General features: G+C 41.1%; 1 protein-coding gene across 4 annotated transcripts in view; it reads left to right on the forward strand.

Annotated features, from left to right (window-relative positions):
- LOC116093819 (sodium/hydrogen exchanger 9B1) overlaps nucleotides 1-14719 on the forward strand; it is a 47935-nt gene that overhangs the window by 28559 nt on the left and 4657 nt on the right. For 3 of the 4 annotated variants that reach the window (XM_031375594.1, XM_031375598.1, XM_031375595.1), the window contains exons 8-11: nucleotides 132-278; nucleotides 3810-3985; nucleotides 11902-12008; nucleotides 13114-13263. In XM_031375594.1, the coding sequence (XP_031231454.1) occupies nucleotides 132-278; nucleotides 3810-3985; nucleotides 11902-12008; nucleotides 13114-13263 (580 nt within the window). The remainder of the gene's footprint in view (nucleotides 1-131; nucleotides 279-3809; nucleotides 3986-11901; nucleotides 12009-13113; nucleotides 13264-14719) is intronic. The other variant, XM_031375596.1, reaches the window with a different exon arrangement.

Consider the following 14719-nt stretch of genomic DNA (forward strand, 5'->3'; position numbering starts at 1 on the left):
ACCTAGGCTATTCATGTAATATTTTTTATTAAGATGATGTGGTTTCTGATGAGCTAGAGCTGAAGAATCAATGTGATTAACAAGAGATTGGAACCATTGAAATGAAACCTTTGTTCTCTGCCTTTTACTAGGTTAATGGGTGCACTCACTGGGGCTGAGAAATCAGTGGTTATTAAGAAGAGACCTGCTTCACTGAAGTGCAAGCTCAGCACACAGAAGCTGTGGTCCAGAGAGGGCCAAGGCTGCATCTCATTGCAGACAGCTTCACTTGGTAATATGTAAGAGTTTCCCAGGCGGTGGTGGTTTTACTTGAAGGGGCTGTGGAGAGCAGAGAAGCTTGGCACTGTAAAAGGCCAAGAGAGGCCAATGGTGAAGGTTCAGTTTGCAGTGGAAACCCCAGAATCGGAGGGCTCATGGGGAGAGACTGAAGCTTGGGAACATGTGGTCTGAAAGAGGCCACTGGTAAAGATGCAGCCTGTGAGAGAACTGCATATTGGAAACGCCAGAACTGTAGGATGGCTGCCAAGAACAGGGACAGACAGATGGCATGGAGCCAGCCTGAGCCTACCAGACATGCTGTGTGTGCTGTAGATGGCAGAGCCAGTGATGAGGGGCTGTGAGGCCTTTTGGAGCCTAGAGGATCGTGAGTGGATTCCAGATGCCAAGAACTGGACTTTTTACACTGTTAGACTTCAGTTTTGCTTTGGTTTGAGTGTGACAGTACCCTAGTTCTTCTCTTCTAGAATAAGGATTATTTAACTTGTTTTTCTTTATTATTTTTTTTTATTTTATTGTACAGGTGACCACAAAGAAACTTTGGAGTTTTAGAGAAATTTTGCATATTTTTAAAAAATTGAACTTTTTTTCCCTTTTTTAGATTTTTTGAGATAGGGTTTCATTGTGTAGGCCTGTCTGTCCTAAAACTCATTATATAGACCAGACTTGCTTTGAACTCAGATCTGCCTGCCTCTGCCTCCTGAGTGCTGGGATTAAAGGTGTGCACCACCATGGGCAGCACAAGAGACTATATTTAAAGTGTATCTTTTTAAAGACAAGAGATTACTAGGTAGTCCTAGGTGGTCTAGAACTTACTCTGCAGACCAGTAGTCTTTGAACTCACAGTTTCATCTGCCTCTAAAGTGGGGTTTAAAGATATTGGGACTTTAAAAGTTGGAATATTATTTATATTATGATATTCATAATATGAAATCTTGGGGATAAACAAGAAAGGAAAAGTTATGGTTTAATAGTAATGTATTTGTGTGTCAAGTTGACAAGGGCTCACTTTTCTTGGTAAATTGTTTTTGTCAACCTGACATAAACAGAGGTCATCTAGGAAGAAAACATCTTCAGCTGAAGAAAAAATGCCTCCTTCAAATTGGTCTGTAGGCAAATCTATGGGGCATAGATTGACTGATGACTGATATAGGAGGGCCTAGCCTACTGGTATCAGTGCCACCCTGGGTAGATGGCTTTGAGTTATATACATAAGTAGTCTGAGGAAGCCATGGAAAGCAAGCCAGGAAGCAGCCCTCCTCCACGGCTTCTACTTCAATCCTGAAATGGATTCCTGCCCTGTCTTACCTTCACGATCTACTATAAAAAGAAAAAAACTCTTCAAGTTTGGTCATGGTATTTATCATAGAAATAGAAACCAAACTAGGAAACTTTTTCTCCAAATCTCACATTATTTTTTTTGATTAAAAAAGGACTAAACTTTATTGACAAACTGCTGCAGATATTTTGACATAAGTTTAAGCTACCTATTTAAGCAGACTTACACATGTAGCATTTAATCTTCTGAAAACAAAATGGGAGGACGGTACAAATCTCACATTATTTAATAGTTGCTTATTTGCATATTTTAGACTTTGCAATAACTGGAGAATTCTATTTGTGCTACTTATGTGTTAAAGAGAAAAGGGCACTTTTATTACTAAGCAAGATACCCAAAGTTTTCTAGAAGCAGAGTCTTAGATTTGGATTCTTATATAAGATATGTGTTAAGAAAGCTCTCCATAGAAAATGATATGTAAAGGAAGCCATATAAGATTTGGGAAAATTCCAACCCCCTTTTTTTTTTTTTAACAACTAATTACTCAGTGAACCTTCAAATTGTCTAGTAGAATAGAAAACCATAGCCAGGTGTAGTGGTGCATGCCTTTAATTTAGCTCTCGGAAGGTAGAGATGGGAGGGTCTCTTGAAAGTTCAAGGCCAGCCTAGTCTACATAGCAAATTCCAGGACAGCCAAGGCTATAGAAAGAGACTCTGTCTCAAAACAAGCAAAGAATAGCTTCAAATCTCCTTCACAGAAAGATACATGAGCCCTCTAACATAATATGCAGCAGATTGCCTTTGTGAGAATTGTAGTCGTCACTGCAGATGTTACAGTATCCCCAGCAAATACAACCTAAGAAATTATGAATTGGATTAATAAAGTCTGATGCACTTAACAGCCACACCCCATGTGGGTTTGCCTCTGTAAACATGTCTCTGAACAATGGGAGTTCTCACTTCCCAGGTTAGAATTTGGTAATGATTTCTTGAGTATGAAACTGAATTTACCTGCAATAAAAGCAAATATAGATCAAGGTGGCTATATCATACTTTTAAAGCTTTTTCTCAGATAATGAAACAGTATCCAATATTAGTTGTACATATGTAAAAAGCATATACCTGCTAGGAACTTAATATCTTCACTATATAAAGAATTTCTTCAACTCAACTTTTTAGAAGTTATTTAGCTAGGTATGGGACCTTGTGTCTATAATTCCAGTACTTAGAAAGCTGGATGGGAGTGGGGGGGACTGGCGAGATGGCTCAGCGGTTAAGAGCACTGACTGCTCTTTGAAGGTCCTGAGTTCAAATCCCAGCAACCACATGGTGGCCCACAACCATCCATAATGAGATCTGACACCCTCTTCTGGTGTGTCTGAAGACAGCTACAGTGTACTTATATATAATAATAAATAAATCTAAAAAAAAAAAGAAAGAATGAAAGCTGGATCAGAAAAGTTGTTCTGAGTTCAAGGCTAGTCTGGGACATAGAGTAAGAGACTTACTCTATGACTTCACAAGAAGCACGAGCGCGTGCGTGCGTGCGTGCGTGCGTGCGTGCGTGCGTGTGTGTGTGTGTGTGTGTGTGTGTGTGCATACATGCATGCCAAAGACATTTCTCCACAGAAAATATACAAATGGCCAACAAACATCTGAAATGCTTATCATCTTTAAGTATTAGAAAACAAAAGTTAAAAAATATATCTCTGTGCATACATTAGGCTGACGTGGATGTATAATATTGGCAAGGATGTGGAGAAACTGGATCTCTTGTGTTTTGCTGGTGGGATTATGAAATGGTAGAGCCACCACGTAGTTATTTTACAGCATCACCGTGTGTGGTTAGAGTGCCTTTAAATATGTAACCTATCTTTTGCAGCAATGGTAGACACATTGGGCTTTGTGTTTTCCTTCTGAAATCCTCCTCTGCCACTTATACTTGGAATACTGGTGTCTTGTCCCTTGAGGCGTCTCCTGTTGTCTGCTAGTTGTGTTATGAATTTTCTAATTCTATCGATATCTTCATTTTAAATGATGTAAGGATAGGGGAAAGGCCCTACAATTTGTGCTCAGTCCAGTTTCTTACGATACGTCTTTGTGAAGTTTCACCTAGCACTACATAACATGCACAGTGAGTGCCCCATCACCATGAAGTGGCTTTCACGCAAAGGTATAGTGATGTCCTGTGAAATGCACAGCAAAGCCCCCGTTGCCTAGAAGGACAGGTGGGTTCTCAAAGTCTGCCTTTCAGTTTTGTCCTAGGCGCTGTCTCTCCTGCTGTTGTCGTCCCCAACATGCTCACGTTGCAAGAGAATGGATATGGTGTTGAGAAAGGCATCCCAACCTTACTAGTGGCTGCCAGCAGTATGGATGATATCGTGGCCATCACTGGATTCAACACGTTCTTGAGCATAGTCTTTTCCTCCGGTAAATGAGACAATGATAACCCTTTCTGTAGCTCTTCAGGCTGGGTTGAGGACCCTCCCTCTATATGTACTACCCAGTGCCTTGCTGTCTCTCTATCCTTCATAGAAAGCTCATCCTGACCAGGCCAGATGCTCCAATAGAGCTCTTAAAAATTAAAAAATACAACAAATTCTCCAAAAACCCCCAAGTAGTACAAAATGACTTCATTTTTGGGCTGAACTTTTCTAATTAGTTTATCTTCATCTTTGGCATTGATCTAGTTTTGGCGCTTTGGAATCTTGCCAGTTTTCACTAGGTAAATTATAAGCAGTATTATTAATAGTGTTACTAATACATTGATTGACTAAGTGTTTTTCAAATGTATATTGTTTACCATTCTAATAACATGCTGCTTGGTGTTAAGACAATTCAAACATACAAAGCTGGGGCAACAATGTGCCCTTTTGGTGGTGTTAAGGCAAAAATCTTTTTGGTTTTTTGAGACAGGGTTTCTCTTTGTAGTCTTGGCTGTCCTGGAACTCACTCTGTAGACCAGGCTGACCTCGAACTCAGAAATCTGCCCACCTCTGCCTCCCAAGTGCTGGGATTAAAGGCGTGAGCCACCACTGCCCGGTAAGGCAGAAATCTTAATGCACCAGTTCAGATTCACAAGCTAGTATTTGCTCTTGACCAGCTTGGCAGACACTGTGAGAGTAGAAACTAGGCCCACAGAGAGCCCAGACTTCAGTAAAGTGGGAGGAGCCACCATCATATCACTACAGGCCACGCTATTATGGGTGCTGGTAGTGCCCAGGCTTTACCACTGCTGAGAACCAGGGTGACCTAAGCACAGTAAGTGTTAGATCCACACAGCCAAGGAGAGTACACTGGAATTCCAGTTGATCAGAGGCCCTGAAGAGACAATATGCTCGAAGCATTCCTGGGGGAAACAGATGGGAAACCAACTGGTACCTAGAGTTCAGCTTTGTCCAGTCCAGGGAGCTGAAGTGATTTGCAAAGGAAGTTGCGTCTTCCCCTGGAACTCTGGATGGATGAAATTGCAGATGGCTTTCCATAGAAACTGGACACTCTGTTTTTTCAGAGTTGGATGGGCAGACACAGTTTTCGTCTTTGGAAAGGAGTTTATCTCTTGATGGTTGCCTCTTTGTGCAGTTGATGGACACTATGAAGTCAGTCTGTCACAGCCGAAGTCCCTCAAACCCAGCTTGTACTCTCAGCAGTGTACTGTTGCTTGAGGTCACCACCTGCTGCTCATTTTGGAATCTCAGAAGCTCCTTCCTGACATTCCCAGCCGGTGCTCTAGGCTTGAAGAGGCATAGTGGTGTCAGTGGCCATGGTGGCTCTGGCAGTCATGGTCTTGTAACAGCACAATTCTAGACAAGGCCTGGAGGAGGAGTGACCCCTTGGCCCTCCTGGAGCTTGGGGAATTGGCAACGCTGGTGGCTGGCGTCAGGTGGAGAAAGCATCAGGCTTTCCAGCCAAATAGCTGTGAGTGAGGTGACAAAGTCCCTAGTGGCCAAAGTGAGAATGCCAGAAGGTGCTGTTGTAATGCAGGACATGCTCACTGGGAAGATAGGTGCCCTCCCGCATATTTATGTAGTTGTTGAAAATCTGTCGAGGGAGATAACAACTACAGAATTGGGTGCACAACACAGCAAGAAAATCAGGTCTCAAAAGAGCTATTTGGAATTCTTAGCTTTAAAAATATTTTCAAAAGTGAGCATTTCCACAGGCATTAATTAATGCTTGGATTATCTACAGTATTTAAAATTCAGTTGTCTGTATTATAGAAGCATTAAGATGGTTTTAGTTTGAAAAGTGGTGTGGAAAGAGCTGGATTTGGTAGTGTGCTGACATCCTCAGCATTTTAGGAGAAGGGGAGGGGATCACATGACCCAGGAGTTCAAGGCCAGCTAGACTCTGTCTCCTTTTTTTAAAATCAGAAAATTAAGATAAGAATAAAATCTGTGATTGTCATCCCCATAAGGTAAGAATATATTTCTCAGGCTCACTATATAAACCTTCTCTCTCGCCTCTCTTCTCTTTCTCTCTGTTTCCCACTCTTCTGTGTGTTTCTGTGTCTAAGTGTGTACTTGTGTGCATGTGTAGCCATGTGGACATGTGCGTGTGGAGGCCAGAGGTTGGCATTGGACGTTTTCTTTGATCATCTTCCATTTTATTTGTTGAGACGGGATCTTCCCCTGGGCCTGCAGCTCAACATTTTGGCCAGGCTGACTGGCCAGTCAGGTCTAGAGATCTTTCTTGTGTCTTCCTTCTCAGGCCAGGAACTAGAGATGCCTGGCTCTTTTCATGCAGAGGATCCACATCAGTTTCTCAGGCCTGCCACCTAGTATTTTACTAACAGGGCCATCTCCCTAGCCCTCTCCCATTGTTCTTATAAAAATCTCTGAACATTGACCATACTGTTGGCAGGAAAACCTTGAGGCATATAGATAAAAGTATTTACCAGCAAAAAGCACAGCAAGATAAGTCTCAAAAAGAAGTGTTGTACTCTTGAGAGGGAGTGTGTCCTTTTATGTAGCAGTTAAGCGAAGTTATTTGGCCTTGACTCCTGGGCCATATATATGTAATTGTATTTTAATAGAGTTCAGGAGGGAAACTCACTATCTTGAAGTCATAAGTTGAAAAAGATCACTTGTCCTTAAAACTGACCATTAGAATGAGGGGCCAGTAACAGGCTCTAATTGTTTATGGTATTACAATCCACTGGGCCAGCATCTAAGCAGTTAGAGTCCTGCCATTAGGGAAGAGAGAGTTTTGCTTTTTATTTTTGGCCCCTTTATTTTTTACTTTATTATTTCATTTATTGTTACTGTGGCAGATATGGTAGGGGTAGAGGATATGGCATACATGAACAGACCATATGTAGAGGTCAGAGGACAACAGAGGACTTGGTTCCCTCCTTTTTTATTTTAATTTTTATTTATGTGTATGTGTGCTACATGTATGTGGTTACCCTCAGATCCCAAAAGACAACGTTAGGTGTGGAGCTGGAGTCACAGGCAGCTGTGTGCTGCCCACTATGAATGTTAAGAACAACTTTCAGTCTCTGGACGAGCAGTCCGTCCTAGCTCTGTTCTCTCCACCACTAGCTCCATCCCCTGTTCTCTCCTTTCAGTCCTGAGTCCTGGGCATTGGATCAGATGCCAGACTTGTGTGGCAAGTGCTTTTATAACTGCTGAGACAGCCCATAAGTCCTAACTTTTGAAAGTTTATTTTTATTGATTTTTTTTATTTTTATTTTATGTGTTTTGCCTGTATGTGTGTTTGCACACCCAACGTGTTCAGTGCCCACCAAAGCCAGAAGAAGGTGTTGGATCATTTGAACTGGAGTTACAGATGGTTACTAGCCACCATGGGGCCTTGAACTGAACCCAGATCCTCTGCTGAGCCATCTTCCCAGCCCTGTTAAGAGCTCCAGTTTTTGCCTTTCATCACTACACATAATCTAAATTATTTTGCTGTTAATTTTATTATCACAAACATACTTTTCATATAAAAATAATTTATCTTGAGACAAGATAACTGTTGTTACAGTGGCTGGCATAGAATTCATTGTCTTACTTGTCAAGTCTGTCAAACAAACAGGACTAGCTAACAATCCAGGGAATATTTTTTGTCATTTTGAATGATTGTATAGTATTAGTGGACTGCTTCAGAATTACTAACCTGTACACAATTGTAATTGACGACAGTATTTACTGGTAAGATAAGACTTGGTTGACTATCTTACATAGAAACATCTGTACCTGGGTGGTGTTTTGAGACAGGCTCACTCCCTAGCCCAGGCTGGCCTGGAACTCACTGTGTAGCCCAGGCTAGCTTTCTACTTGCGGCAAGTCTCTTGTCTCAGGCTCCCCAGTACTAGGTTTGGTGTGAGCCACCGCTCGTGGTTTCTTAATGGAGAAAAGAAAGCATCTTCTGCAAATCGTGATGGGGACACTTCATGTCCTTCCAGAAAGAGTAGGGAGAGCCTCTGTGACATTGACACTTCATGTCCTTCTAGAAAGAGTGAGTAAGGAGAGCCTCTATGACATTGAACTTGGCAATAGCTTCTTGGATGTAACACTAATAATCACTGGCTACAAAAGCAAATATTGGTATAATATGGATATCAAACTTACTTAAAAATGTACATATCACACCAACCAGAGTAGAAGAATGGCGCTTGGACTTGGAGGATGTCCTCACACAAGGGGTTGACAATGTGAAGATTATGTGGAAAAACTGCAGCTCAAGAACAAGAAAATGCCTCAGACTAAAATGAAAGAGGAAGCCCTTGCTGTTGTCTGAGAGTTTACATGTCTCCAGAATTCAGATTCTGGAGCCTAACGCCCAGTGTGATGTCTGAGCTTTGGCCTAGAGGGAATGATGAGGGCGAGCCATCCTCATGACTGCGGTTACGGCGCTTTCAAAAGGTATCAGTGCAGCTCTTCCTTCACAGGAGACCAAAGACAAGAGGACCTGTGAGGAAAAGACTTTACCAGATACCAAAGCTACTGGTGTTTGCCTTCTTGCTCTCCAGAACTGAGAGAAGTAAATCTAGATTGTTTGCAGATGACTAATGCTTCAAGGCTGTGATTAGACGTGAAAGAAGAGATGCAAGTCACTAACAGGCATCTGAAAACTGTTCAGCATATGCACTAGTGAGAGAAGTACGAATCAAGAGCAGTGTTGGCAGCTCTCCTTTGAGCAGTCTGTACCCACCATACTTGGGTTTCACTTTCTGCAAGTCTTCTTTTAAAAGACCACACCCATGTTCTTGGGTGTCACTTACCACTCTTTCCCTTGACCCTTGTGCTTACAAGTCTGTATTAGAATAACTTTCTCCAGCCCGGTCTACAGAGTGAGCTCCAGGACAGCCAGGGCTACAGAGTGAGTTCCAGGACAGCCAGGGCTACACAGAGAAACCCTGTCTCAGAAGCCAAACCAAACAAGACAAACAAACACACACAAAAAAGAATACCTTTCTTAAGCTCCAGCTGTGCTTCGTAAAAAGAACAAAGTGTCAAACTGCACATGCATTAAGAGCACTAGAATCTTGCTCTTCACCATTCTTCAACATTCAATGTAAATTTTAGTATTATCTTTTCCATCTCTAATAAAGTATCCTTGAATGTTTTTATAGGAATCACATAGCCCCAAGAGGTTTCTTCAGCTAGTATGGGCATCATAACTATATTGAATCTTCTAATCTTCTAACGAATATATTTTTCACTTGTGTGTATCCATAACTTCTCTCAGCCATGTTTGTAAGTCAATACAAACCTTTCACCTCCTTAATTACATTTATTCTTTATTTCACTTTTATATTATTCAAAGGCAGTCCCTTCCTCCTCTTTTCATGGTTAGGATATGAAACAGGTGCTGTCAGCGTTGATGTCAGAGCACATGACTTTGCTGCTTTCATTTCTTCTGACAGGTTTATGTTTGGAGGGCGAATGCTAGGGTTCTCTCTGTGTTTATGTGTGTGCAGGGTTGCAGGTGGAAGACATCCTATGGTACGCATGTGGAATCAGAGAAGGACTTCAGGTGTCAGTCCTGGCCTTGGATCTTGTTTTTGAGACTGAGTCTCATTGTCCCCTGCTCTGTACACCAAGCTATGGGCCTGGAGCTTTCAGAACTGCCATCTCTACCTTCCATCTCTATTTATTGGTCATTGGGATTACAAATGCTTGTACTAATACCGCATCTGGCTTTCCAGTGTGGGTGCTGGGATCCCAGTTCAGATCATCTGGCTGGCAAGGCAACACTTCACTCACTGAGCCATCTCTTTAGCCCCAGAGTCTAAGGTTTTCTGTACATAAGGTCAGTTACTTAAGAGAGATTTTTTTTTTCCTTTCCAATTTGTATGCCTTTCATTTCTCTTCTTGCCTATTTTCTCTGGCTAGAACTTCCAGTACCTTGAGAATAGAATTGGGGAAAATGGCATCATCTCCCTATTTCTAATCTTTAAAAGAAAAAATATCATTCCACCAATCCACATAAAGTTAGCTCTGGGCTTTTCTTTTGGGGCTTTATCAGGAGATAAATTACTTCCATTCTGAACTGAGTAACTTCATCAGGAAAGACTGTTGGATTTGTCAAATGCTGCATCAAACAAGGTGGTCTTGTGATTTCTGTCCCTTCCTCTTTTAATGTACTGTATCACAGGAAAGAGTTTTGTATCTTGACCCCAGATACACATTTTGGGGGGCTAAAGAGGTGGCTCAGTAGTTATGAGCACCTTCCGCTTTCCAGAGTACCTGCTGTGGTTTCCAGCATCTACCTGGTAGCTTAAAACCATTTCCACTTTGGGTCTAGCCAATCTGATGCCTTCTTCTGGCATCTGCAAGCATCAGGCACACACATGGTACATATACTTAAATGCAGACGAAGTGCAAATAAAATAAATGAAGTCTTTCAAAAGTCCATTTGCATCCCTTTGCATTCCAAGATTAAATTCAGCTTGATCACCTTGTGTAATCCAATTCATGTGCTGTTGAACTCAGTTAACTCGTATTGAAGATTCTTGCATATTTACTAAGAATATCTGCTTGTAGTTTTCTTACAGTCTATTTGACTTTGGCATAAAGATAGTGCTGGCCTTATAAAATGGATTTGGAGGCTCTTCCTCCTCTTCGACTTATATTTTCTAAGAATTTGCAAACTTCTGATGCTTTTCCTTTGTATGCTTGGCATGGTTTCAAAAGCGCTCCAGTTCAGGAGCATCCCTCCGATCTCTCCTTTGTTCTTGACAGCAGTTGAGTATCCAGAGCATGAGGAACAGAGGAGACCAAGGCCGGGACTTCAGGCAGCCTCTAAAACTGCCCCTGTCTTTTCTTTTCCTTTCAGTGGAGAAGTAGCAGGTGGTACCTACCCCAATCTGTGCCAGCCTGGCAGTGGGGGACGGGCTGCCAGGGCACCACACACTAGCTGTTCCTATTTGTTTCCACATGCTCCTGGCTTTCCACCATGCAGGCGCTTAGGTTGTCTGTTCGTTATTGTTCCCCTGGTGTGTCTGTCAGGGTCTAGGCTCAGTAGTCCCATGCCAGCCTCGCCAATATCAGTCTGTTCTCCTGAGTGGAAAGGACCACCAACACATACATGTGTTTAGCTAATTCAATGCTCACAGTAAAGCAAAACCATTTTTTAAATTAAAGATCAAGGTTTTTTTTTTTTTTTTTTTAGTTTACTTTTTTTATTCACAGTGACTCTGTGGGTATACATTATTTATTCATGTTAAAACATATTAAAAGCCTAATTGACATGTCTATGTCTAGAATTAACCTTGGGATACAATTGCTTTATGTGTTTTTGCTGGTAAGTTGTCCTATCTACATGCACATGGTTTGTTTATTATGCACAGAGCATATCAAAATTGTCAGCGTGACCGACCCCAGGCCTGAGTCCCTGTCACTGGTTCCACACTTGTCTCCTTTACGTGGTTTGATAGGTCAAGTGTAAGAAGAGCACATGATTTCTTTTTTTTCTGACCCATTTATACAATGGACATCCTTATTTGTATGTTTATATTAAATTATTAAAAGTACACATTACCAGGCAGTGGTGGCACACACCTTTAATCCCAGCACTTGGGAGGCAGAGGCAGGATTTCTGAGTTTGAGGCCAGCCTGGTCTACAGAGTGAGTTCCAGGACAGCCAGGGGGCTACACAGAGAAACCCTGTCTCGAAAAAAACAAAACAAAATAAAATTAAATTAAAAAAGAGTACACATTTAACTTCAAATAGATCTGAATACATTTTCACACCTGCCACTATTAATGGTCCCATTTTGTACTTTGTTTTATGAAATGTTATTCTTCCTCATGAACCACATAAATCTTATTCTCTATGTATAGTATACATGAAAATATTTCTCAGTAAAAAGTTTCTCTTGTTTTGTGCCTTTACAGGTAGTGTAATTAGCAATATCCTATCATCCTTGCGGGATGTTCTTATTGGTGTGCTGGTAGGAATTGTTATGGGAATTTTTGTTCAGTATTTTCCAAGTGGAGATCAGGTAAATAATAATAAAACTATTTTGATTAGTAGAATGTTAGAGCATTAATCAGCCTCCCATTCCTATAATGAACTCCCTGGGTACTTAATCTGTAACACACAAGGTTTGGGAGTTTGCAGGCTGCTGAGGACCTGCCCCATCACCCTGCCAAGTGCACAGCCGAAGAAGGGAGGGACTGAAACCCAACAACTTGCTTTAGGGGTATGCTTCCCTGGTTTCCAGAGGTCCCGCCATGCCCCGTGCCACCACCCCAATCAAAATTGTAACACAGAGGCATGGGTGTAGTACAGATCTTCCTGAGACAACATTAGAAAGAACTGTGAAACGTGAAATTCCATACTTAAGACTCCTCCAGAGTTGCCCTAGTGCCTACTGTCTGCCTAAGAGTGATGGACTCCAGGCATTCTTGGTTAATGTCACTGTGTTCTGATCTGGCAAATTAAACTACTGAGAACAGTGAAAACTGATTGCCATTTCCATTCCACCCACCGAATTTCCACTAAGGCAGCTATTGACGCTTAACAATTTCCTGAGTCTTTTTCTTCCCAAATTTTTTTCTCGAACATCTTTGAAACAGAGATAAGTTCCCATTTATCCTTCCATACTTTCTGATTTAGATTTGCCTCCATTCCCTTTGACAGGGGTTTAGACCAAGTAGTGGGTGGTGTTGGGGCAATTTTGAGACAGAGTCACTGTATAGCTGAGGCTGGTTTTGAACTCAACGGTTATCATTTTCCTGCCTCAGCTTGTAATTTGATAATTTGCATCAAATTTACCAAATCTTTTGAGTGAAGAAATCTTGTAACATTTGTTTTTAACAACACATTCTTGGAGGAACTGTTACCCTCAGTTTTCAGTTAGAGTCTGGTAAGCATTCTGCTGTTGGTGTCAGAGCTGTGTAAAGGGTGAGCGTCTCATACATGATGAATGATTATGTGGTTCTGCATCTGCCAAAAGTTTTGATGGAAAATCAGTTCGACAATTTGGAGACTATTTGATATAACCTTTACAAATATTGTAGCAAAGGGTAAAAAAAAAAAAAAAGATAGATAATGCCACATCTTGTATGTTTGATGTAAAACAACTTCTAAATGTGTATTTCTAGGAGAGACTTACGCAGAGGCGAGCCTTCCTAGTTCTGAGTATATGTATTTCTGCTGTCTTAGGCTGCCAGCACATTGGCTTACATGGATCTGGGGGATTGGTGACACTAGTGTTGTCGTTCATGGCAGCAAAAAGATGGGCTGGAGAGAAGGTGAGGTTGTTTTTTTTTTTTTTTAAGACAAAATAGCTGAATTTTGAAATATATAATGGACATTCAGGAAATCGCCTCCATCTGCTTGGACGATGCCCCACTTCCTCCAGGAAGTAAATAAAGTGCAGAGAGTGAGGCGTTAAGATTACAGAAAGCCACTCTGAACTACAATTAAATGCAGTCGGAAGCTGTGTTCCCATGCCAGGATTCTCCCCAAGTTTTTTGTCATTTGAATCATGTATCTCTTATGAATTATCTTAGCTCTTCGAATTTTTAGTTCTACAATTCATCCATCAAAACATATTCCTAAAATTTAGCGTATCTCTGCCCCAAACTACATTGGTTTGTTTTTGTTTTTTTATTCTATTACATTAGTTAGTATTTGAGTTAAGTCAGCTAAAGGGGGAATTGTCACCCTGCTCACTCTGTTCACTCACTCATTGGATGAACTTGTTTAATTCATGCTTCATTATGATTGTCACCACCACCACCACCACCACCATCATCACCATCATATTCATTTATGGGAAGAGGCGTGGAAGTCAGAGAACAATTTATAGAAGTCACTTCTCTCTTTCCAGTGGGTGAGTCCTGAGACTCAAATTCAGGTTGTCAAGCTTTGTGGCAGGCAACTTTACCCACTGAAACAGTTTACCCACCCAACTTATACTTATTTTTGACTGACGGCATGAAAACAGTGGTACAAAAGAGACAAAAGAGGAAACATGTTCTTAAATATCAAAACATATAGATGAATGCAAAAATCCCTACCCTAACTATTCAGCTTATTCCCATATATGGATCATTTTATCCAACACTATATTTGTAGATATGTAATATACATACATTTCATTTTTAAAATAAAAATATTATGGCCATGAGCAGATTTCTTCATGTATCCTTTTCATATATACAAGTATTGTGTAGGAATGGACTCCTACAAATGGAATTTCTGGTTTAAAAATAACCTTTATTTTGACAGATACTGCTAAATTATCACTTGGAAAGATTTTCAGTATTTATACTCCAGTCAACAGAATAGGAATTACTAAAAACAACTTTGAAATAGTCAACATGAGTCTTAGGAAGCAGGCCTGTGAAAGTGCCCGAGTATTTTCTTCCTGCCTGCTCATGGCCTATCTAAATTCATTGTCATAGAGTGGGCTCCAGAATTGTCACTAGGAGGGTTCCCTGCCCTTGAAAGCCCAGGCGGTTGCATGAGCGGTGCATGTTCTCATTCCACATGCCATGTCTCTACTCATAGGGCTGGCTCTGAGTATTACTAGGCCTCCAAAGATTTTCTTTTCTGGAACACTATGATGAGATGACACTACATACTGTATTGCTGTGTGTGCGTCCTTAACCAAATAAAAGACACTACTCAATTTTCAGAAATTAAGTTTGACCTTTTCCTAAAAATTGAAGTATCATGTTTTGTTTTGTTTTGTTTTGTTTT

The sequence above is a fragment of the Mastomys coucha genome, unplaced genomic scaffold (genome assembly GCF_008632895.1).
Source record: "Mastomys coucha isolate ucsf_1 unplaced genomic scaffold, UCSF_Mcou_1 pScaffold16, whole genome shotgun sequence".
NCBI lineage: Eukaryota > Metazoa > Chordata > Mammalia > Rodentia > Muridae > Mastomys > Mastomys coucha.